This window comes from Pholis gunnellus (genome assembly GCF_910591455.1).
Source record: "Pholis gunnellus genome assembly, chromosome: 22".
Lineage (NCBI taxonomy): Eukaryota > Metazoa > Chordata > Actinopteri > Perciformes > Pholidae > Pholis > Pholis gunnellus.
This window is the reverse complement of record NC_136549.1, coordinates 7,583,313-7,607,383: the sequence shown is the minus strand read 5'-3', so window position 1 is coordinate 7,607,383 and position 24,071 is coordinate 7,583,313. Positions and strand designations below refer to the sequence as shown.

The following is a 24,071-nucleotide window of genomic DNA, read 5'->3' as shown; positions in this document are numbered from 1 at the left end:
GACCAGAGGCCAGACGATGCCGTCGCACTTTAGAGCAGCACACACACACACACACACACACACACATGCAAGAGCCAAATCTCATCATACTGTCATGCAGGCATACACACATATGCCTGCCCGTGCAAACAGACGCGCACACACACAGACATGGGCGCTGGCTTTGAGATCAAACAAAGGGTGGGTAACATCAATCCATCCTAACCTGTCTGTGAAATCTCTGTACAGCATAGAGCACCACGCCCCTCCAACCCCTCTCCCCTGACAAACACAACTGTTAAAAAACGGTTGAGTCGGTGCATTGTTCCACGGAAAAACCAGCATCTTATTTTGAATAAAAGGAAAACAGCAAGGAAATGCAAGATAACGTTCCTCCGTAGTACATTTTAACGGGGAGAACAATGGCTGCGCATTCACTCTCATATATGCAGCAGTTCTACGTATATCCAGTAAAAGTACACAAAATATTTAAGCCTTTCACGGCGACATCTACTCACGGGAGAAAAAAAAGAACAACTTCCCAGCACAATGAACCAACGGGGCCACATAACATGCTGAATAATTAAAAATGTTTGGATTGGTTTTACACTCTTATTGAACAGAATAGTCCCAGGTAGAATATCATTTTTACATGAGAGAGGAAAACACTGGTGTTATTGAATGTTTTGCTCATGCATTATTTCTCTGCTGCCTCAGGCCTGCATGCCTTCAGTGCAGCTTGACCACCGTGCTGAGAAAAGAAAAGGCAGCGGGACGACGTAAATAATTCAGATTCAAATTACGTTGCCCTGTTTGTTCCTCTCAAAAGTCAATTGAAAGTCTCATAGACGGATCATCCGTCCGAAAACATGTTCAGGAAACGCAGCGCTGCTTGATTCAGCAAAGTGAAACAGCCATAATCTACTTTCATACGTAGCAAGAGGATCTATAGTTACATCTCACAAGGTGAACAACGCAACGGCTTTTGCAAATTGTGTGATTTTTCACAGCGCTATTCAAATGATGATGAATCTTTTATGGTTTCAGCTCACAATCTCTCCTTGCTTACAAACACTGAGGATTTTATACAGGAGACACATCAGAAATACCCTTTAACCGCCTTAAACCCAGTTTGTAATTCGTCCAAATGCAGCTTAGAGCTGCACTAATCAATGTGAAAGCAGTCGTTTTGGTGACAAACTCACAGACTTATCAACCGACACAAAGCGTTTTAGCATCTTTTGGGTTTCTGGCCTGCTATGTCACAGTTTTGGTGACTAGAAAATGGTTTGTCAACAGATAAAGAGCCTCGAATACACACTTACACTTTTACAAGTAAAAGTGCATAATGTGTTATTATTTGTACCCCAGATCAGTGAAATCCAGCATTTGGTTTCATCGATGTTTCAGGGGTCACACAGACTGCAAGTCACTGCGTTATATCTCTATTCGCACACAACACAAATTCCCAATTTCCCCCTCCATCACCTCAGGCTACACATGCAGCCCCCAGATGTTCTCGTTTCCTTCGCGATCAAAATTCCCGAACGGCACCTCGAGAATCTCTGCTTGAGCTGCACTCGGGTCTACTCGGCAGAGTTTCCAATTTGTCTGGCTTAATCGTTTGGCGGTTGAGCGTCGGGCTGGGGGAAAGGAATCATAGAGGGCAGCAAGTTTAAGGAGTGCCTGACATCAGAGGCGGCGCAGGCCACTGACAGCTGAACAAAAGCACATGGTGCCACATCTGGCTTCTAGTTTAGCATGCAGTTTCCCTCGGCGTACCTCAGCACTGTGATTATCTTAGTCCCACCGCCTTTCAATGGAACAAAGAGGATTGTTGTCTAAGGATAGGCTTGGGAAACAGCAGCCCCGAAATTTCACCGCGGATGAAGGAGGGTGAGAGTCCCAACTTCGAAGGCAGGCAGCAGAGGGCAGGGTGTCCTGGCCTGCTGGGAAGAGCATCTCTGAGTGGAGGATATTATTGTGCTATCAGCTCACTGTCATTTCATGCTCTGCATGCTCCTGGGTTTCCTCAGTAACCCCGTCAGTGTCCTCACAGTCACCCCACTACAGCTGGACCATGTGCTCCACAGCTGAGATTTACTGGCAGAAGAAAACCACCACAAAGTCAAGAGGAAAGAGCAGGGTGCCCCTTCCAACCGCATGAGTGTTCGCGCACATGCTGCTCTGCTCCAGTGTGTGTAAACACACGCATGTGACACACAAACACCATCTAGTCTGTGCACGTTTTATGGGATTCACCACGCCGCACGGAAAGGGAGGCCAGCATGTGGGATAAACAATACTTGAACAACAGCCGGCCAGCCCAGTGGTTAGAAGAGCCGTCTTAGAAAGGTCACAAGTTCAAGGTACTGAAAGCTTTTAAGCAAGATTCTCTGGACGACATACCTGCCCCGCTCATTGAGCATCTCCGAGCTAAAGTTCCTGCTGTCATTTTGGAATTGCTGAAAACATTTGTGTTGCTAAGTTAAATGTAAATGATTCTGGCACGAGGCCAAGTAACATGTTTTGTGGGAACAGACGTTTTTTCTTATTATAATCGTTATATTCTACACAACCCGTTCACATATAACCTGTTTTCACTTTTAAAGTATAAATTGTGTTATATTTCAACCCGGGTCTCATTTTCAAAACAATTCAGGATACCTTTCCTTTAACTTTTGATTCCGAACTTAATTTAAAAATGCTAAAAAGTGAAATAAAAAATAAACCTGACTCTTAAAAGGTGAACTGGTCATTCAGTGAGTGAATCACTAGATGAAACACAACACTGTATCGCAGCCCCACTCTGTGGTTTAGGCTGATAAGTCGAGTGGAGTATATTATTACTCCAGCTTGAATCACCAAACCGCTGCTGCTGCTGCTGCTGCTGCTGCTGCTGCTGCTGCTGCTGCACTGCTTGGTGTGTGTGTAGCAAATGAGGAAAAAGCCAGGTGAATGTGTCGTGATTACTCACAGTGTACCCAGTCACTCGGGCATCAGCCTGCATTGCAACACGATCACAAACCTTCCTGGTTGAGCCGCTTCTATCGCTGAGGTGGTGAAAGTGGAGAGTCTGTATCATATCCAAGCCATGACGCATCACATCAAACATCTCTCCTCTGTCAGTGCTCTAAAGAGAGATAAATTCACCTAGATGGGTGTTGTAGCGTCAGGTACACTGACTCATGTATCAGTCATGCTGACTCATGCTTGTTTTCTTCACTATTTGGGCGCTCATCTTTTCCTATAAAGACAAACCCCTTTCTCCCTTGAGCTCCTGATGATACATGTGGTGGTTATCAGGGCTTTTGGCACTGTTGCTCTGTCTCTTGCCCTTGTTACATTGTTGCTTTAATTGTGTTGATAAAAAGATTTTAAAGAAATTGTTTGGTTTTGGGGAGGCATTTTGTTATTTGCTATCTTTCTGAGAGATAAGAAGATTGATACCACTTTCATGTATGTGCGCTGAATGTGAAAGTGGCAGACTGTTAGCTTAGCATAGCAAAGAGACTGGAAACAGGGGGAAACAGCTAGCTTGGCTCCGTCCAAGGGTTAATCCTGTTTGTTTAATCTTTACAACAACAAAAAAACGCCGTAAAACGATGTGTTATTAATGAGTGAGCCTTCGAGGTGTTGGTAGGCGAATTCCGTTTGGACAGACCGGTTTCTCTGTTTTCAGGTTTTATGCTAAGCTAAGCTAAGCTAATCGCCATTCGCTGGAGCGTCATGCCCACCAAGAGAGCGGTATCAATCTTCTCATCTGACTCGCAGAGAGATCAAATAAACGCATTTCTCAAAATGTCTGAAGTGATGAAGACTTTTTAAACTTCTTCTGCCCTGGTTAAGTCATTTTGGACGCGTTTCTACCGTATGGTTTCATGAATATCTTGACAGAATGAATTATATTCCCGCCAAAAGAAATGGAGATAGTGGGGGGAGGCGAGTAAATCTTTGATTTATTGGGGCCTCCATCATGTCAAGATTACTATCAATCCTGAGATTTTACATCTGCGCCAGCAGCACATAATAATACTGTCTATCTCATTAAAACCCTTCCATAGTTCCACATCCAGAGGTGAAAAGTGGAGGGGTAGCTGGGGGGAGTCTCTGCTCCCTCACCACCAGCTCAAACAGGTCTCAACTGGCTGGCTGCTCCTCCACCTTGGCAAGCCTCTCCAGTCTAAACAGCTGACATCATCCCGCAGGAAGCCGGGAAGCCTTATTGCAAGGTGAGACCTGGGTTAGAAAAATATGCTTTGATCCAAACGGGGCCACAGGAAGGTCTCTCCAAAAAAGCTTCCTAACACCCGAGTGGTGGCGGCGCTGCAGAACTTTCAAGTCGGTGCTAGAATGGCTTTTGTGAGGTCCAGGCCGCGCGGGAGAAACGTGGATTAAATGTGTGGAAATAATCCAAGACTGAGGATATTAAACATGTAGGTATGGACATATCCAATATAGAGTTATGAATCACTGTACGGTGAAACACACTCAGACATGACCATACACTAAAATGGCTATGAGACATGAAGACAGTGAGACACTCTAGTTATTCCTTTCTCGCTCAATTTAAGGCGCTCATTTTTGTAAGCATCCAAATTCTATATGGCAACACTGCCACCATGTGGTCATCTTTGATCACTGCAACACAACCCAACATCCACCTGCTAATTGAACCCATTGCACTACACAAAGGACACATTGTACAAGAAAATATACACAAACCTTGTTGACATGGGTTCATCTTAAATTCTATTTAATTCACCTTTATTGAATCTTTGATTTTAAAACCATACAACAAATAAAGATAAGTGGTAGTTGGAGCACACCAGAGAAAAGCAACAACGACCAGCGTACTGAGAGCATCAAATGTCTCTTTTTTTTTTTTTTTTTGTCCTTTTTTTTTGTCCTTTAATCCATGATCCACTGCTGGAGAAAAACTTGCGTGGCCAGCGTTTGTTGGTTCTAAGTGCATCTGGTACATTAAGTGCATGTAGTCGACGTTTTTTAAAAATGGGCGGCTTCAGATGTGCAGAGGTTCCGACCGTTCTTCGTGGTCCGTCTTCGGTTTGTAAATCAAAGCTCCTCGTTTGGACCCGTGGTCGTCTCGGACGCTTCCGGCTCCTCTTCTTTTTCTGATGAGAATGGAAGCATGAATAAATAACAATACATATACTAAAATAGTCCAATATATTCCCCTTTAATATTGATAATATTATTGTGAAGCTGAACAGGAATGGATCAAAGAAAAGTGTCATTAACGGCTGGAGTGTGACAATGCGTGTATATATTCTTTAAAGGATACAGCTTCCTTTAAATTAGTTTTATAGGCTGTAGCGTCACTAAACTTTGTAGTGGGCAACTTTCTGATCAAATGACATAAAAAAAAAAAAGAAAAAAAAGTCTACAGCTAAATGAAACAACCTGCAGGGCACAGATAATATGACACCAACACTCATCCTCACCTGGCTGTAGCGTCTGGACACACTCTCCCTCTTGCTTCTCATACCCGCTCGAGCAGACGCACACATGGCTGCCTTTAGTGTTGACACACTGCTCGTGCTCCTGAATGCATACCGGCTCTGGCTGGGAACACTCGTCAATATCTGGAAAACACACAACACAAGGCAAAGCTGCTACACCGACCTGACTGAAACAAAGTGTTCTCTTCTGATGATGCCGACGATAAGCCAGCCCTCCCATAAAGTGCTATTTATTATCGTTTGAGTAACGTTGGCTTAAAACTACAACGCCCTGCTGCTTAGAAACCTTGTAACAGTATAGCAATTCATAGTTTGCCTTCGTTTTTTGAAATACTCCTCACGCATTCTTCTAGAATTGACACGCAGCCAAGGGGAGTGAAACCCTTTAAATAGTGAATTATTTACATGATACCTGTGCAGGTGCCCTCTGTGTCTTGGTACCCGCCGGCACAAGCCCGGCACTTATCGGGACCGGCCGCAGTGCAACCGGAGCACACTTTGTCGCAAGCTGCGAAGGACAAAAGCGATTTTATACACGACGGCAGAAATACACATTACACTTCATCATGCAGTCGCTATTGTTGCGACCAAGTCTTACGCGCAAAACAGAGAACGTTAATTACCCGAGCAGGAGTGAGAGCCTTCCGTGTTGAGGCAGTATTGCTCTTCTTCACACGGTGAAGGATCTGCGGAGCACTCGTTTACATCTGGAACACACACGACATGTACGGCAGTGAGGTAGACAGTGGTGTGTGTACACAGACCATACTTTGTTGTTTCTTGTAAACCAGATGGAGACTTTTTAACTGGTCCTCATACCAACACAAGCTTCCTGGTCGTCGTCGTCCTCCCAGCCGTCTTTGCACTCATCGCAGTCCTGATTGGTCGCTCCGGTGCAGGTTTTGCAGGACGAGTGGCATTCTGTACACGAGAACACATTTCACTATACTCACTCTTTCCCTTCGTATGCAAATGAGGGTAAGTGATGGCGTTGAAGAAAAAGCCGCTGCTGCTGCTGCTGCTTGTTCACTCGAAAGTGTACCTGTGCACAGGGAGAAGGTGTCGTTCCTCACTTCGTTGAAGTAGCCGTCGATGCAGTCGAGGCAGAACTCCCCGCCATAGCCGTGGTCACAGCTGCACTTCCCGTTGCCTCCGCGAGTCCCGTCGCCGTCACAATGTCCATTTCTATGACACGGCGCGTCAGAGCCGCCCACACAGGCTTCACCAAATTAAAATCAGAAAGACAACAATGAAAACAACGAATATTTAACCACTTTTTGCATCAAGCCCTTGTGTTTATTTGTCCAATGCATTACTTTTGAGCTAAAAGAACATCTCGTCTCACCATTGCAGTCCGGTCCAAATGTTCCCTTTGGACAGCACACCTTGATGGTGTCGATGCAGAACCATTTATGCACATCGGGATGTTTTGTTTTCCTGTATTGCAACAGGAGAGAAAACCAGAAGACATGAGACCTGTCACGTTTCCAACCAACGTGCCATCGTGGCTGAAACGTAACTGAAACTTTGAAAATATTTGCATTAGCACACACACACACACACACACCTCTTGAACCACCAAGTCTCAAAATGGTCTTCGTGCTCCTCCAACATGCGGTTGCACTCGAAGCTGCTGCTGTCGCACAGCCCCTCCACGATCTCCATCAGACGGATCTCGCTGTAAAAGGAAGCAACGGCATGAATGGATAGAAGTCTGGAGATGAGCACGTGCTAACCCATAAGCTGTGTGATAACACGGGAAGTGTTTGTTGCACAGCTTTGTAGGCCTTGCGAGAGTGGCAAAATCAACACACTCTGCCAAATGCTGCAGTTTGTCAGCTATATAGTCAAATGCATATCACTCATCTACAACTTTGATAAGCTTCTCGCACAAAGCACAACAGCCAGCAGCTCTAGTGCAAAGCAAACACAGCTCTGGTGACCCGGCTCCTGTGGCAGGGTGACCCGGGACCGGACAGGGTGACCCGGGACAGGACAGGCTGCACCGTCTCACCTCGTCTCATATTTAGACAGTGTCCTCTCCTCCCAGGCTGTGTTGCCACCTCCAAAGTTCTGCTTTGCTGTTCTGTCAAAGCCCTGAAATACAAAAAAAAATAGTGTTACAGTTTGTGCAGATGGAAACAGTAAAGGGTGTGGATTATGTTTTAAGACATTTCAGGCATTTGGCACCATTTAAGGTAGCAGTAAACATTCACAACAACAGAGCAGGATAATGACAAGCAGACAACACAAAAGGAGAGGCTTGGTCGTGTTCTCCTACCTTGTTGAAGTTGTCAGTAACTTGCTGACAGGTAGTACAGGCGCTTTTTAAATCCTTCTTGGCGTCGGTGACTTGAGAAAGTAAAACAAGAGTTACACAGGACAATAGCCGCAGTAGCCGCAGCTGTGGACCGGTGGGCAGCATCTCAGCCGATCAATTGGGACACCGTTTCATATCAGGACACACGTTTAAGCCACTCGCAAGCAAGCTCTCGACTAATGTTAAAGCGCTGCAGGGTTGGACACATCTAAATGAACTGTTCCTAACATTAAATCTACGTTTGCGCTGTCTATGCAAACGCTACAAATAGTATTTACATGCCGGTTGTGGTGAAAAAAAAACGATGCGGCTTTAGACTTCCGGGTCTGCCTCTTGGTTGAATTGTGGCTTGCGCTGATTTGCTCAGTTTGCCTGTCAGACAAATGTACGACCAATCACAAGCCGCCACGCGCGGGACATACAGCTCGTTCCTTTGTATTAGGCTCGTTTGAGATGAGCCAAGTCGGCACAATGCATGCCGGTTAGATTTGTGTCCAACTTGATCCCGACTTGCTCCCACGTCATGAACACGTGGGCAACGATAACCTCACGAGAGCTGATTGGCTCTTAGATTTGACGACAAAACACCACGTTTTGTAGAAAATCCTATTTTTCTGTGTAATTGTAATACTTATTAACGCTAGATTGTTGGCTATTAGTCTCATGTTGAGCAATGAAGGTTTAATCTCAAAACATATATTGTGTGGTTGATAATAATAATAAAGATTATTTATATAAGATCAAAACGAGAAGCAAAGTGTTTCACAGGCAGACATAAAAAGAACAAAGGATAGCATACAATGCAGATACACGCCAATTTCCACATAAATACATATTTACAAACACACATGAATAAATCCGAATGAGGTCTGTAAACTACAAGTAGCCTACAGATCTAACAGGAGTACAAATGATGTACATTTATTATATGTTCGAAGTAAATAAATACATATAAAATGAAATGTAAGGATTGTCACTGTCCCAACTTTTTTTTTCTACCTTCATTGTATGTTTGTGAGTTGGAGGAGGAATTGAATGTATTCAGAGTTAATAAATACATACTTGTTCAAACATGCAAGTTGAAACACGCTCATGGTGACAAAGTTTGTTTTGGAAGCAGATCAGCTGCTAATGTCATCTTTAACAAATCAACTTCTCAATATGAGTCATGTTGACCCGACATCAGTGAGGGTAAAGTATGTGACATAACACAGGATCATTTTACATGTCTGATCATTATTTCATTATTTAACTGAACTCAACATCAAAGCAGTCAAGTGTAGAAAAGTGTGGAGCTGAAGCTGGTCCAGTGTGTTGAGTGGACTGCTGTGGTGCTGGAGCTTCCTCACATCTCATTGGTCGTGTGATGCTGGAGCTTCCTCACATCTCATTGGTTGTGTGATGCTGGAGCTTCCTCACATCTCATTGGTCGTGTGATGCTGGCTTTGTGTGCTTTGGCTGATGTCCACTCTCAGCGGCTCCAGGAAGGCCAAAGACCCCGGTAGAGTCCTGCCCTGTGATATCAAAGACAAGTCAGGAATGTGATAAAAATATCACACACATTTTAAGGTGTAAGGTGCATGTACAAGTCATCCCAATCACCGTCTCCATCACCTCTGTGAGGGCACATCGTTGATTGCTTCTTCGTGGTCTTCTTCTCCCCACCAGATGAAGAGCCCAAGATTCAGGAGGTGGAAAACATCGTTTTCTCCCCATCCTCCCCATTGAATTGAATATTAGGATATCATTTACTAACCTGATCTTAGTAGACCTGTTTAAGTCAGCATTTCCACTGTGAACAACACTTATCAATACAATAAGCATTTTGTTACATATATGGTTTTATGGAACAGAAATATGAGTAAACATGGTCCATTTGTACTATTTATTATAGTGTGAATTCAAAATAAAGACAAGACTTGTCATATATTGTCATATTATTTCCAAACATTGCCGCTCAACAAGACTAGTTTTAGGGAATATGTTGCAGAATTTGACCAATTTGACCGACATAATGCTGTTATGCAGAGGGGGTGGTAAGGCGCATAAGCTGGTGCTAACTGCTGTTCAACAACACAAAGAAGAAGAAATGCTCCATTCATGAAACAGGACTTGTGTAGTGCCAGTACACCGACCCTTCTGCAGTGTGTTATGTCACTAGCTGGCATTGCTAATTTAAGCGCTCTGTAGCTTTTCTATCTTTTTACAGCAACCAAATGGGTTTAATTGAATTCTTGAACTCCAGAATAGTAGACGTTGGGGTCATTTTATTCTCCATACAGATGATGAACCATTTGATCTTAGTCAGTGTATTGGAGTCAGTGTATTGGTTTATTGTTGGAATGCTGTTAAGCATTCCAACTATTGTTATCCTGTTTTTCTTTATTCCACTATTTCTTCCGTACGTATTTTGGCACTTATCTCCTTCAACATTTTTTAAGCTACAGAAACTTTTCAAATATCAAAATGTTCAGCTTTTTCAGCTTATGTCTGCTATGTCTCTTCATATTTCTAATCTTTAAACTTTTTGAATTATTAAGCTTTTTGCAATTCTTTTTTTGAATTGGATATCTATTTTCAGCAATGTTTTTGCAATTCATTTCAGCTTTCAGCATTCCAAAGCATTTTCAGCAGGAAATGCATTTTCTAGTTCTATATGCCCTTTAGCACCATCTAGTGGCGATTGTGAACAACCTCACGGAAAAGGAAGTGAGCATATAGTCACGTTGTTTTGTGGCCTCCACCAGCAACATTGGTTCCGTTTCAAAGGTGTTTTCTAGTCGGACGTTATTATTAAACGGGCCCGAAAACATGGCTGCCCACGAAAGTGACAATGGAGACTTTTCTTAGTTACGCAAGAAAAATAGTATTAAAAGAAAGGACTGTCATTTGAAAACATGGGTGTTATTAGACACGTGGTGTGCGCCATGTCCGGCGGCGTCGACAGCTCTGTCGCGGCGTTGTTACTGAAGAAAAGAGGTGAGGAAAAACCACACACACACGCACACACACGCAGACACACCTGAACTGACTTTGCTAATGTTAAATGGTAAGCTAACCAGTTGAAACCGCACTCCCTGGAGAAATACAAAGCTAGACACGCAGCCATGTCTCTCTCTCTTTCCCTTCCACGTGAAGGTTACAGTGTAACAGGAGTTTTCATGAAGAACTGGGACTCACTGGATGAGAGCGGGGTGTGCTCTACAGAGAAAGACTGTGAGGACGCCTACAGAGTGTGTCGGACCCTGGACATCCCCTTCCATCAGGTGTCCTATGTCAAAGAGTACTGGCATGAAGTCTTCAGGTATTTGCTGCAGCCATGCGTGCACGAATCATAAACGCGTTTTAATTGTGCAACACTTTAATGTGAATGCCTCATCTGTCTGTTGCCACTTTCAGTAAACTATTGAAGGAATACGAGAGGGGGAGGACGCCTAACCCAGATATACTATGCAACAAGCACATCAAATTCAACCATTTCCACAAGTATGCTATCAACACTCTAGGTATGTGATCCGTATTGTGTTCATAAACTCATTCCAAGCAGCTTAGCAGCTGTTTAATATCTGGTCAACGGCGGGTGGTGGTTAGAGAGCAGAGGATTGAATTGGACCGATTCCAATGTCGGACGCGACACGTGTTGCGTTTCATTCGCGTTGTGCTGTTGTCGACTCAGGGGCGGATGCCATGGCCACAGGCCACTACGCCAGGACGTCGCAGGAAGACGAAGAGGTGTTCCAGCAGACGCACACGGCGCCGCCGTCGGCCACTCTCTTCAGAGACCGATTCGAGACTAGAAATCGTAAGAGTTTGACAGGGAGTGACATTTCACCACAGCACCAGCTTTAAGGTCTCTTAAACTCTCTGTGTCTCTTCCCAGCGGTGAGGTTGTACAAAGGAGCGGATCTCCTCAAAGATCAAACCTTCTTCCTCAGTCAGGTCTCCCAGGATGCCTTGCGACAAACCACGTTCCCGCTGGCCGGACTCACCAAAGACTTTGTGAAAAAGATTGCTGCCGAGGCCGGGTTTCACCATGTGCTGAAGAAGAAAGAGGTAGCCACACATAGGAAGAAAGAAAGAAAGACGCATCAATAGGGATCTACGGATTCACATTGTATACCAACAGTAAATGTTATCTTTTCTAGAGTATGGGCATCTGCTTCATTGGAGAGAGAAACTTTGAAAACTTTATTTTGGAGGTAAGAATGAAACCCTCCAAGTAGTTTTTCAACATGACAAATTCACAAATTAGCCCCTTTTTCTTTATTTTTTTCCTCTCATCTCATGTATTGACAGATGCATGTAAAATAATACCGTTTTTTTCTTCTTCCTGTTTCCAGTATCTGGAACCCAAACCGGGGAACTTTGTCTCCATTGAGGACGGGGCTGTCATGGGAACACACAAAGGCATGCCCATTGTTGTTTGAGGTTCTCAAATTGTGAACCTCTCTTGACACAATGAAGAACTGCTGTGTCACTATGGCAACATTATACAGTCTGACTCTAATGGCTCTCACGTGTATCATATCTTAGGCCAATTAACACTTAAATGTCTTGTTTTCCGCTTCACCGATCCTTGTGGATATCCTTTTTAAATGTGTGTTCCAAACTACTGACACTTAAAACATCTCATAGTGTACTTCCTGCTCCTTCTCTTGTCCTTCAGGCTGGTTCACTTTGACGCTGGGCCAGAGGGCGAGAATAGGAGGGCAGAAGGAGCCCTGGTTTGTGGTGGACAAAGACACCGATACTGGAGAAGTGTTTGTGGTGAGAAAGTTTCTCGAGGTTGTTAAAGGGTTCAAATGCTCGCTAATATTTAGGATTTACATTTAGTTTGCTCACTTTTTCTTTTTTTTTAAAGGTGGAGTCGAGCGTGCAACACTGTTTGAAACTTGACCGACTTTTGCCGTTCCTTTTTTATTCCCTTAAATGTGTCACCGATCAGGCTCCGACTACCAATCACCCGGCTCTTTTCCGTGACACGGTGCGGACAGACCGCTTCCACTGGGTAACGTTTGACCCGCCTCCTGAACTAGTCAAGACCCAGATGATGGAGTGTCATTTCCGCTTCATACACCAGATGCCTCTCAGTGAGTTTTGTGTCCCCGTACATTGATGAAAGAGTATTAACTGAACAAATAAAAACTCTTTTTTTTTTTCTCTTTCCAGCTCCCTGCACAGTGACGCTGAACATGAACGGCTCTGTGTGGATCACACTCTCCCAGCCGGTCAGAGCTCTGACACCTGGACAGGTAACACACCAGTGCTACAGAATACAGTGCGATTGCTCGGGCCTGCCAGTTATAACGGCCCAAAAAGCTTTCTCTCGTTGTAGGAGTGTGTGCACGCTTTCTCAGCCCTTCTTAACCTTCCTCCCGCAGTTTGCCGTGCTGTACAAAGGAGACGAGTGTCTGGGTAGTGGGAAGATCATGCAGCTGGGGCCCAGTGAACACACACTCCAGCGGGGCAGAGAACGGATGGCAGCAGCAGCAGCGCAGCAGAAGGAGCAGCAGCCGAGCCCCGAACCGGCCAGCTGAGACGACCCGGCATCACCCGGGCCGTGGTGGAGGACGAGCTCTGTACATTAGGTAGAGCACACTGTTCACGAGGGATCAACTGTGACAGGGAGGCCGTTTTTAGAGACTCTAGAGGGGTGATTGTTCTTTAAGTACCTTGATGTATTGACAGGACCAGGACAAGACGCTTTCTGAGGTTGTCTGCTGGCTGCTCAGGTAAACTTATCTGCTTCCAAGCCTGTGTTTGTGCTTTGGAGTGGAGACGAGATGCAATAATTTAAATAAATCCATTTTTGAAAAGAAAAAAAGAAAATCAAGCTTTTCCATCAGTTCACTCGAATATCGGATGTGATGCTTTGCAACTTCTCCATAGTGGATTCATGATGTCATTAGATCTGTTTGCTGTGCATTGCAGAGACCTGCAGCCTGGCATTATGGTAATTAAGGCAAATAAAAAAGACTGTTGGATATTCATGTACTTGATACTTTATCTGGTATTTAAGAAGTGCTCGATGTATTCTCAATCGCTGCAATTGTGTCTATCCTTTGGAAAAAAAGTCATAACAGAAACTAAAGTCAAGCTCTCTTTTTTTAAAAGTAGTTGGCGCTTAAATGTTCCAAAGGATGGAAAAACAATCCACGGACCTAAACTTTTTCTATGGTGAGTTTTTGTCTCCACACAGTCGACGTTATGACCTTTGCTCTGGAAGAAACGCGGTCTTTGTTAATGACGCTGGCAGTCTGAGCCATTTAGTGTCGTCTTCTTTATCGTAATAGGAAACCTGCACATTGGACATTTCAAGTGCCTTTTCTCTTCAAATGGCATTGTTGTAAGTTCTTCCTAAACTACGAACTGTAAATACTTGAACATTTACCAGTGACTAAATAAACCTCATAAGTGATGTGTGGCCTGCATACCTAGATATTCCCTCCAGAGTCGCTAAATACTTGAGAATATGCAAGTTGTGCACTGGTTGTCCTTCCGTTATTGATCCAAAAGGGGGCGCTGTTATACAAGATCAACCTGCAGGGTGAACCTGTTATTCTCCAGTCAGCATTGTTTTGCACGATCAGCATACTGTATACTCCTATGAGTCCTCATGACACTCATGTAAGAGCCTACTTATACAAATGTGACCTCATCATATTGTCTGTATTCCCTGAAATTATGAATAAAATGTTTTGGAAAGTTCATGTTTGTCATCTTAAAACTGGTTTTCTTGGGGGGGGGGGGGGGGGGGCATAAAGGCTCAACCCAAAAACAGTAAGAGAATAAAGGTTTTGCTGCAACACATTCAAGTGAAAATACAAGTTCCAAATAATGAAAATAGAGAAGAAAGCATCACATTACATGGTGATCTAATGTCTGTCACTAGTAGATAAAGAGTCAGTTACTGTGTGAGGACCATTCACCATTCTCACCATGAAGAACACGGTATGTTATTCAACAAAGGAGATAATGAAATAACTTATCAAGCTGTAACTTTTTCTGCTGAAAACTTTTTTTTTGGAATGATGCTGATGCAAGGAGCTGAGCTGTGTCCACTTGACACGCGAGTAGCAGCTTATTGGAGTTGTGTGACATGTCAACATCACTTTCTAAATGTTGGGACACTGAAGTCTTAGTTCAGCTGCTTTTCACGTTTTGTGTCCTGCACCCTCAGTGCTTTACAGCTCCTTCAACATGCACACACAGTACACACTCAAAACACGCATTAGGAATTCCCCCCCCCAGCTCTCACCCTATTGTAATAACAATGCACTTGCGCGCATTGGTCACCCGGTCAGGTCCACTTCCTAAATCTCCATGAGAAAAAAAAAGAAGCTGCCCCCACCTCGGCCATGAAAGCGTCCCTGAGGGGGAACGCAGCAGGTTTATGGTAATAAGGCTCCGAGGAGAAGAGAAGGAGGAGGAGGAGGAGGCGGAGGAGAGCCACGGAGCCATTTTGTACTCATTTTAAACTCAGTGTGGGTTAACGCAGCTGCTGCGCGCCGTGGACGCGCCGATGCTATGGATACGGAGCGACTTTTTCCACGTTAAAACTTCACGATGAGGGGTAAAAGCAAAACGCGGTGTTGGGAGAGGGAGAGTTAAGGCTTTTGCGGAGGAGTTTATGTGAAGTTGAATGGGACTTTGGCAGGTTCACAAGCATGGAGCTACCGATGTGTTGGATTTGGGTTTGTGTCCTGCTCAGCGTGCCGCTCGCGGGATGTTTGGAGATACACCTTTCGGAGACTTTACAGCCCGGGACCCTTTTGGCAAACCTGTCGCTCGGCCCCGGATGGACTTTTAAACTTGACAGGACTTTATCCCCAAAATTCATCCAGAGCTTTTTCCAAGTCGAGAGACACGACGGGGTCGTCCGCCTGTCCCACAAAGTTCAGTGCGCGCACACGGCGAGGAACCCGGCGCCTGTTTATTTCCGAACAGGTTCCTTGACGTCTGGGGACGTTATCCTGACACAGTTTAATGTGTTCGTCCACGGCCAGGACTGTTTTATTAAATACAAGAGAAAGAAATCGTCAGGTAAGCCAGACATTCACATTAAACACCTCACGAAACTGGGGGCGACTTCCTGCTTACCGGCAGGTAAACTGCTGCTGAACGTAACAGAACTTTTGCCCACCTTTACGCGCAACGTTGCATTTTTGGACAGCATGTGTGTCGGCAAAGACTTGAGTGCAGTGTTCAGGCGTGGGGATCTGTTCCTGGCCAGTGACTTGTGTATTGAGCACCGAGGACAGCCCGAGGCGAGTTTGCACTGCGCGCTGCACAGCTCTGCGGGCGGCAGGCTCTCCGTGCGGCTGAGTTTGACGCTGCTAAAAGAGCACAAGCAACACGGGTCCGTCGCAGAGAGCATGCTGAGAAAGTCTGGCAGATTGATCCGCAGGGGGAAGCGACAGGCAAACGCGTCTCCCCAGTTCCAGCTCCCCAACTATCAGGTGTCCGTGCCCGAGAATGAGCCGCCCGGTACGCGTGTTATCACCCTGAAAGCCACTGACCCGGATGATGGAGAGGCAGGGAGGCTGGAGTACAGCATGGAGGCCTTTTTTGACAGCAGGTCCAACGACCTTTTCGACATAGACCCTCAGACAGGGAGCATAACGACCGTCCAGTCACTAGACAGAGAAGTCAAAAACACCCATGTTTTCAAAGTCACTGTAATTGACAACGGCTCCCCCAAGAGATCTGCCACTTCTTACCTCACCGTCACTGTGAGTGACACTAACGACCATAGCCCGGTGTTTGAGCAAACTGAGTACAGCGTTAGCATCCGGGAGAATGTCGAAACAGGGTTTGAAGTGATGACAGTCCGAGCCACTGATGGGGACGCTCCCTCCAACGCCAACATGATTTATAAAATCGTCAACGGCGACGGAGTTAACTCTGTGTTTGAAATCGACCCCCGGAACGGCCTGGTGAGGATCAGAGAGCGGCCCGACAGGGAGACCCGGGCCAAGTACCGGCTGATTGTTGAGGCCAACGACCAGGGCAAAGACCCAGGCCCCCTCAGTGCCACCGCCACTGTCAAGATCACTGTGGAGGATGAGAATGACAACTACCCACAGTTCACTGAAAAGAGGTATGTTGTACAGATCCCTGAGAATGTGGCGGTCAACACCAAAGTCATCCAGGTGGAAGCTACGGACAAAGACGAGAGCAACAACGCCAAAGTGCATTACAGCATCATCAGTGGCAACGTTAAAGGACAGTTCTACATCCACTCCCCCACTGGTGTGATTGATATCATCAATCCTCTGGACTATGAGATGATTCGGGAATATAATTTGCGGATTAAGGCTCAGGACGGTGGCAGGCCTCCTCTGATAAACGGCACAGGGATGGTGGTGGTGCAAGTGGTGGACGTGAACGACAATGCCCCCATGTTTGTCAGCACACCTTTTCAGGCTACCGTGTTGGAAAATGTGGCCATTGGTTACTCTGTGATCCACATTCAAGCAATTGATGGTGACTCTGGAGAAAACGCCCGTTTGGTGTACCGGTTAACTGACACCACGCCGGGTTTTCCGTTCACGATCAACAACAGCACAGGCTGGATCACAGTGAGTGAAGAGCTCGACAGGGAGACCACGGACTTCTACACCTTTGGCGTGGAGGCGAGAGATAATGGGATACCTGTGATGTCCTCCTCAGCCAGCGTCAGCATCACGGTGCTTGATGTGAACGACAACGTGCCCACTTTTACGGAGAAGGTCTACTCGCTGAAGATCAATGAGGATGCTGTCGTGGGTACCAGCGTGCTGACAATGACGGCCGTAGATAGGGACATCAACAGCGTGGTGACCTATCAGATCTCCAGTGGCAACACCAGGAACCGCTTTGCCATCACTAGCCAGAGCGGCGGCGGTCTCATCACTTTAGCCCTCCCCTTGGACTACAAGCAGGAACGGCAGTACGTCCTGACAGTCACCGCCAGTGATGGAACACGCTACGACACTGCTCAGGTGTTCATCAACGTGACGGACGCCAACACGCACCGGCCCGTCTTCCAAAATGCCAACTACCAGGTGATGCTCTGCGAAGAGAAACCAGTCGGCACCACGGTGGTGGTGATCAGTGCGACGGACGAGGACACGGGGGAAAATGCTCGCGTCACGTACATGATGGAGGACAATGTTCCTCAGTTTAAAATTGACCCAGATACAGGCGCCATCACGACACAAATGGAGATTGATTATGAAGACCAGGCCTCCTACACATTAGCCATCATTGCCAAAGACAATGGCATCCCTCAGAAATCTGACACCGCCTATGTGGAGATTAGCATCGTCGATGCCAATGATAATACTCCTCAGTTTCTAAGGGACAGATACCAGGGGAGCGTATTGGAAGACGCACCTTTACATACCAGCGTTCTCCAGATCTCTGCTTCGGATAGAGACTCTGGCCCGAATGGCAGGGTGAGCTATACGTTTGTGGGTGGCGATGACGGAGAGGGGGATTTCCACATCGAGGCTTACTCTGGTATCATCCGAACTGCTCGCAAACTGGACCGGGAGAATGTCCCCGTTTACAATCTGAAGGCCTACGCTGTGGATAGGGGGGTTCCGCCTCTGAAGGCTGTTGTTCCCATTCACGTGGTTGTCCAAGACATAAATGACAACGCTCCAGTGTTTGAGAAGGACGAGCTGTTCATTGACGTGCAGGAGAACAGCCCGGTGGGGTCCGTCGTGGCCCGGGTCACTGCCACCGACCCCGACGAGGGCACCAATGCTCAGATCATGTACCAGATTGTAGAGGGGAATTATCCAGAAGTTTTCAATCTTAACATTTTTAACGGCGACCTCACTGCACTCACAGACCTGGATTATGAGACTAAAACAGAGTATGTCATCGTGGTCCAGGCCACCTCAGCGCCGCTCGTGAGTCGGGCCACTGTGCACATCCGCCTCGTAGATATGAATGACAACATGCCGGTGCTGCAGAACTTTGAGATTATCTTCAACAACTACATCACCAACAAGTCCAACAGTTTCCCATCAGGAATAATAGGAAAGGTACCAGCTCATGACCCGGATGTGTCGGATAAGCTGCGGTACAAGTTTGAGTCTGGAAATGAGCTCAATCTGCTGCTGTTGAACGAGGACACTGGGGATCTGAGGTTGAGCAGAGACCTGGACAACGACAGGACCCTGGAAGCACCCATGACCATTTCCGTGTCAGGTAAGAAAGACATCTGAACGTTTCTTCTTCCTTTTACTTTATTTCTGAGCTTTTTGTTACATGTGTAAAAAGGTGATAAAATGTGTTAAAGACGGAAATTTGAGTCACCGCGCGTGATGCAACATCACTCTGCCGAGTCGATATAGAACCTGCTGTTGGAATAGAGACCGAGGGCAGGTTTCGGCTGTGGTGTGTTGACTGTATGTTCAGTTAGTGTTTGCTGCAGGCTCTATGCAGGATCCGGTTGTGCTGCTTTTGTGCCATTTGGGTGATAAATGTATTGTGTGCAAGTGGTTGGTTGAGGTAGTAAAAAGGTGCTATTAGCAGGTCACCCTGATAACTGAACCTGCTTTGTTGTTGCAGATATATGTGGATTTCTGTCCCAAGTTGGAGCACACACATGCATATAGGGCAGGCATATGCACACGCATGATTTCCCTCCCTTAGAGCAAATAGGCCGCACTCTTTGAAGTGGCTTAAAGCCTGGTGTAGGTGCGCTGCAGGGAGATTTATGTACATCGTGTGGCAAGATGTCTCCTAGGATTTCCCCGGAATAACTTACCACGATGTGCATCGTATCTCACACAAACAGCGATTTTGAACGAAATGGAAGTTTTTTGATGCAGAGTTTTGTTTTTGTGTAACTTTCTGTAACATGAGTTTAGATCTCAATGATTGTTGTGCGTTCATATTACAAGGACATGCGGGGGGGGGGGGGGGGAATTGCCTTAACTTGCTTTTTTTCCCCCCACTACAGAAGCAGACTTTGTTCTTTCAAGTTAAATATTAGACAAACGCAAACACGGAACATTTACACCTAAACTGGCAGGGTAACAGCTACAGTCAAGCACGCACACACACACACACACACACACACACACACACTTTGCAAGAAACCGCAGTGACATTAATCAAGCAGTTGAACAGGCAGGATAACTCTAATACCCCGAGAGAATAACTACCCTGTCACCTATTGACAACTGGTTGCTCAACCTTCTTTCTTTCTTATTCTTTTCTGGTTCTCCATCTTTCTCTGTCAGTTGATCGCTTCAAGCACATTAAGCCCTGACATGAAACGGCACTAACACAGCTAGATCTCCTCAGCTCACCCTCTCTCTGTGTTATTCTATCATCTCTTTAAACTAAAGGCATGCCAGCCTATCGCACACACTGACTCTAGGACTATAAATGAGCTCCAGGATGCACTGGGGCAAGCCCACATTCACAGTATACGATCAAATCATGTTTGTGGTTATTTTTAACTGTACGCTCTTAATCATTTTTGACGGCTAGAAATAATTCGAATAGTTTTTTTTTTTTGTCAACTGTAATATTTTTCTTTGATCATTTCATTTCTTTGGCATTTCAGCCTTTTAAAGTAGTTCTTGAGCTGGACTTAAACCTGCATTGTTATACACCACGGTTCATCGGGCAGTGGAAGGCATCCCCCCCAGTCCCCCCCCCCCCCCCCCCCCCCCCTTCTTTCTCTACAGTGTCTTTCTTAAAGGACTTGTGTCTTTATCTTGGACAAAAGACGGACTGTCCTTTTCTAAGTGCTTTATGGTCGTTATAGACGACCCGTGGAGCGACCGAGGAGGCAGCGACTGACCACAAGCAGTCCTCATTCACTTACACCGCATTCGTGTTTTGTCGAAAACAACTGACAGCTCTTGCAGTATAACAGTGAACTCATAATGGTCCCAAAGGGGATTGGACCCCTTCATTACTTGCAACCATGTGCGCACACACACACACACACACACACACAAATATAAGTAAGCACGTGTTCGTGTACAATTAAACAAATTGTCCCCCTCCCCCCTTTGTTGGTGGCTCACACTGATGTCAAGTGTTAGGTAACCATTACTGCTGGTGTCTTGACCTTTCGACCCCGGGCTCTTGGGAGAGGAAGGCCTCAGGGGATTGGTGAGCTAATAGCACTTTAACAAGAGAGACCATCTCTGATTGTGCCTCTGGCTCAAATGGTCTCCCATATTCTCTTTTGGCATATTTAGTTTTATTGCGTGGTTGTTGTCTTTTCTCATTCCCCCGGCCCGAGTCGAACCGGATCCAAATAATGCTCTGACTATGCCCTAGAGTCTGGCTTTACATCCACAGATCTCCATCCTGAACCTCAATATGTTTTATTTCTGAGTGCATCAGAGTCATCAGCTCATTATGTCTGCTCACATCAGCATTGGCGTCCTCTGTCCACGATTGATGAGATTGATCGGAGTGCATTGGCTCCGTCTTGCCCACGTACTTAGCCCTGATTATTATTCCTGATCAATTAAACAAAAGACCTCTTGACTGCGGAGGACATTATTCTCCTCACATCCTCCTAATCAAGGCTCTCCCTTGAACCTGTCAAAGAAGTGCACAGGTGCTTTTATTGTGGCGAACAGAAGGCCCGAGAATGTTTCTGAAACACAAGAAGGCCCTGATAACTCTCCCGAGATACACTGGCTTTACACACTCTGCTAGCCACAACACTATCTGTCCTCGTTCCCTCTCCCCCTGTGCTTGTGTATGTGTGTGTGTGTGTGTGTGTGGGACGGTAGCTCTGTGACTCGATAGCTAAGGGCTATGTGTTCTCTTTGTAAGAGCTCTTATCTTAGTTTGTCAAATTTCACTTAAACCCTTTCTCTCTGTTTTTTTGAATAGCTCTGTCAATATTAAACTGCCACAAATAACGGAGTTGTACAGTATTTCCGCGTGGTGCTCCTTTAGCCTTGCTTTCTCTTCTGTATTTTAAACTAGACGTCACTGAGCCCTATCCAGCCAGTCACAGGTCTGTGATGTCTTACAAGTTAAAATTAGCCCGCAGTGGTACGCCCTTGAATCACCATTTCACCAATTTGTTATTGTGGTTGCCACACAATTAGACTCTCGGACCAGCTGGTTGATCTCCAGAACTGACAGCCAGACCCATTATCTAAAGGCAAGATTCACCAGCACTTGGCTGGCTTCTGTTGTTAATATGCCTCGGCTGTCAGCTGTCTAGATAATTAGTGATTTTGCTTATTCGTCCATGTAACCACCACATTCTTTGATCAGCTTCAACCAAACCTGCCGCTTCCTGATGTGCAATAAGCATCGCCTGATGTGCACTGGAGGTCTCTTTCTTCTTTCTTTCCAGGAAACGTTCTGCCTGATAGGTGGAGTTCACAACAGCCAAAGGTAAAGCTTGCACCGACTGGCTATAGGTGGAGTCGTGTTACATCATTGAGTGATACAGCATAGCAGATTCCCACTTAAACGATTAGGCGTGATTGATGCTATAGCGTCTTTTTCCACCTCGGCTCTGATCTTCTTCCTTAACCTCGGTGAGCGGGACGGCATGCCGCTACACGCACACGCACACACACACACACACAAACCCCTCCTGCCTGTCCTCCCCCTCTTCTCCCCCATGGGGATTTTTTTCACTGAGCTTCCATGCCTTTGGTTTGGCTCTTAATCCCGTTGGAGGAGTTGCATAGCTCAGCTTTTTAACATTTCTGTTCTCGTCCGCCTGCCCCCCTCCAACACACACTTTCTCGGCTTCCTCTCTCAATACACATAATTAGATTCCTACTGAGACACAAAAGCTTCAGCTTTTGTGCCTATTTTATGCGTGTACTCACTGACCTTCCACTTAAAAACATTCCTGTGAAAACCGCTTTATTTATAAGGAAAGACAAGTGTAGTTGTCTCTTCGTTAGGAGGCCCAGTTGCTCTTGTGCAATAACCTGTGGAGTATTGGGCGTGATGCGTTGCCCTCTGCATGAATTTCGCAGCTTTTCATTCATTGTCTCTTGCCACATCATCATCATCACCTGATCCAGCAAGTTCCTCTGTTCCTTACCATCCCTTGTCCTTGGCATTCTTTTGGTTTCAAATCATTATTTGGCCGTGAACAAGAACGCACATTGGGAAAGACAAATTACCCCCGCCGTGAGTCATGGGACAAACCTCCTCCTGTCAGACTTTCTCTTCCCATTTTTTTTTACCTTCTTTTCCCCGGGTAACCGTCTCGTGTTGGATGTTCCGAAAAGCGAGAAGCGACTCCTCGCTTGAGCGTGGCGGTGATGACACACGCGTGACCTCTCACCTGTGAGATCAAAGTGGGACATGGGGTTTAACACACACACACACACACACACGCTCAGCGGGGAGAAATGACCCTGAACTCTTTCTACACATGACTTATGACCTCCCAACCTTGATGGATGGGGCAGGGAGAGGGGGGGGGGGGGGGTTGAAGCACGGAAGGCACGTGCGGAAGAGAGATCTTGTCTATGTGGCTCTGAGATGTCAGTATCCCTTTGTTGCTTAAGTCAAAATCAACAGAGGTAAAGTTGAATAACCACAATAACAACCACGTGTGTGTGTGGGGCGAAGTCGTTCCAAACTGCTGCCGTCTGCATAGACGGAGCCGGTGTGCTTCAGTCCTGTCTGCAGCAGCTCATATGTTTTTTTCTGCAGTATGTGTGTGAGATATGCTGCCATTCCCGGGCTTGGCACCCTCAGTAACTGATATTGGGAGATCCCATTCATTCCTAAGATATCGCACACTCCTGGCTTTCAGCTGCACCCCTCTCCACATTCCCCTCTATGTCCTCCCTCCTGCTCCTATCTCACTGCTCTTTCCTCTCACCCTCTGACTCATTGTCTCCCCCCCCCCCCCCCCTCCTAATGTCTTCTCAGTCTTCCTTTGTCTCCCTGCGCTTTTCCAAAGAAAGCACCCGTTGCTTTACTGTGTGCCTGGAGAGTGTTGCCGTCCCGCCGTGTGGTTGTCGAAGCTAAATCTGTCCCTAGTGGTTACAGAAACTTATTAGATTACTGTCTGTCTCGCCTTCTCTGTCCGTCCACATGCCTGTCTGCCTCTGTGCCCGTGTATCTCTTTGCCTGCATGTTGCACACCGGAGGACGGCGCAGAGAACACGTGCAGGTGTAATAACTGTGCTCTTGTCTCCATGTCTCTGTTTGTGTGTTCAATGAGCGAGAAAGGAATCGCACTCGTGCTTAATCTCGTAACATCCACCCCGGGCTTTAATGTTTGGGTCTGTGCGAGCACGTGTGCCTCCGGGCTGGAGACCGGAGTT

The 24,071-nt window shown here is 46.1% G+C and overlaps 3 protein-coding genes across 9 annotated transcripts in view; 2 read left to right on the top strand and 1 right to left on the bottom strand.

Annotated features, from left to right (window-relative positions):
• Window positions 1–4,722: 4,722 nt before the first annotated feature.
• creld2 (cysteine-rich with EGF-like domains 2) lies at window positions 4,723–8,096 on the bottom strand. Its single transcript, XM_079183452.1, has 10 exons — window positions 7,744–8,096; window positions 7,477–7,559; window positions 7,030–7,140; window positions 6,808–6,899; window positions 6,505–6,681; window positions 6,282–6,383; window positions 6,086–6,169; window positions 5,875–5,970; window positions 5,445–5,585; window positions 4,723–5,114 (listed from the first exon to the last, which is right to left on the bottom strand). The coding sequence occupies exons 1-10, from the start codon at window positions 7,885–7,887 to the stop codon at window positions 5,056–5,058; spliced, it is 1,089 nt and encodes a 362-aa protein (XP_079039578.1). The 5' UTR covers window positions 7,888–8,096; the 3' UTR covers window positions 4,723–5,055.
• A 2,497-nt stretch (window positions 8,097–10,593) lies between these two features.
• trmu (tRNA 5-methylaminomethyl-2-thiouridylate methyltransferase) lies at window positions 10,594–14,454 on the top strand. 2 transcript variants are annotated; one of them, XM_079184215.1, is made up of 11 exons: window positions 10,594–10,761; window positions 10,921–11,086; window positions 11,182–11,288; window positions 11,459–11,584; window positions 11,663–11,835; window positions 11,928–11,981; window positions 12,123–12,189; window positions 12,449–12,549; window positions 12,728–12,872; window positions 12,952–13,034; window positions 13,164–14,454. In XM_079184215.1, exons 1-11 carry the CDS (start codon window positions 10,680–10,682, stop codon window positions 13,317–13,319), a joined length of 1,260 nt encoding a protein of 419 aa, XP_079040341.1. In that variant the 5' UTR covers window positions 10,594–10,679; the 3' UTR covers window positions 13,320–14,454. The 2 variants fall into 2 exon arrangements, with proteins under 2 accessions (XP_079040341.1, XP_079040340.1); XM_079184214.1 differs by having other exon boundaries at window positions 12,644–12,872.
• An 866-nt stretch (window positions 14,455–15,320) lies between these two features.
• Window positions 15,321–24,071, top strand: part of celsr1a (cadherin EGF LAG seven-pass G-type receptor 1a) — an 81,067-nt gene continuing 72,316 nt past the window's right edge. For all 6 annotated transcript variants that reach the window (XM_079183649.1, XM_079183648.1, XM_079183647.1 and 3 more), the window contains exon 1: window positions 15,321–18,984. In XM_079183649.1, coding sequence (XP_079039775.1) covers window positions 15,450–18,984 — 3,535 coding nt within the window. In that variant the 5' untranslated portion in view covers window positions 15,321–15,449. The remainder of the gene's footprint in view (window positions 18,985–24,071) is intronic.

Excerpts from the sequence above, each read along its gene's own strand:
- creld2 (XM_079183452.1), bottom strand. The coding sequence starts at position 7,887 with ATGCTGCCCACCGGTCCACAGCTGCGGCTACTGCGGCTATTGTCCTGT. Across the intron at positions 6,900-7,029 it reads GAGACTTGGTGGTTCAAGAG|GAAAACAAAACATCCCGATG; the intron begins GTGTGTGTGTGT and ends GTTGCAATACAG. Across the intron at positions 5,971-6,085 it reads AGGCTCTCACTCCTGCTCGG|CTTGCGACAAAGTGTGCTCC; the intron begins GTAATTAACGTT and ends TGTCCTTCGCAG.
- trmu (XM_079184214.1), top strand. The coding sequence starts at position 10,680 with ATGGGTGTTATTAGACACGTGGTGTGCGCCATGTCCGGCGGCGTCGAC. Across the intron at positions 12,873-12,951 it reads CATACACCAGATGCCTCTCA|CTCCCTGCACAGTGACGCTG; the intron begins GTGAGTTTTGTG and ends TTCTCTTTCCAG. Across the intron at positions 13,035-13,163 it reads GAGCTCTGACACCTGGACAG|TTTGCCGTGCTGTACAAAGG; the intron begins GTAACACACCAG and ends TTCCTCCCGCAG.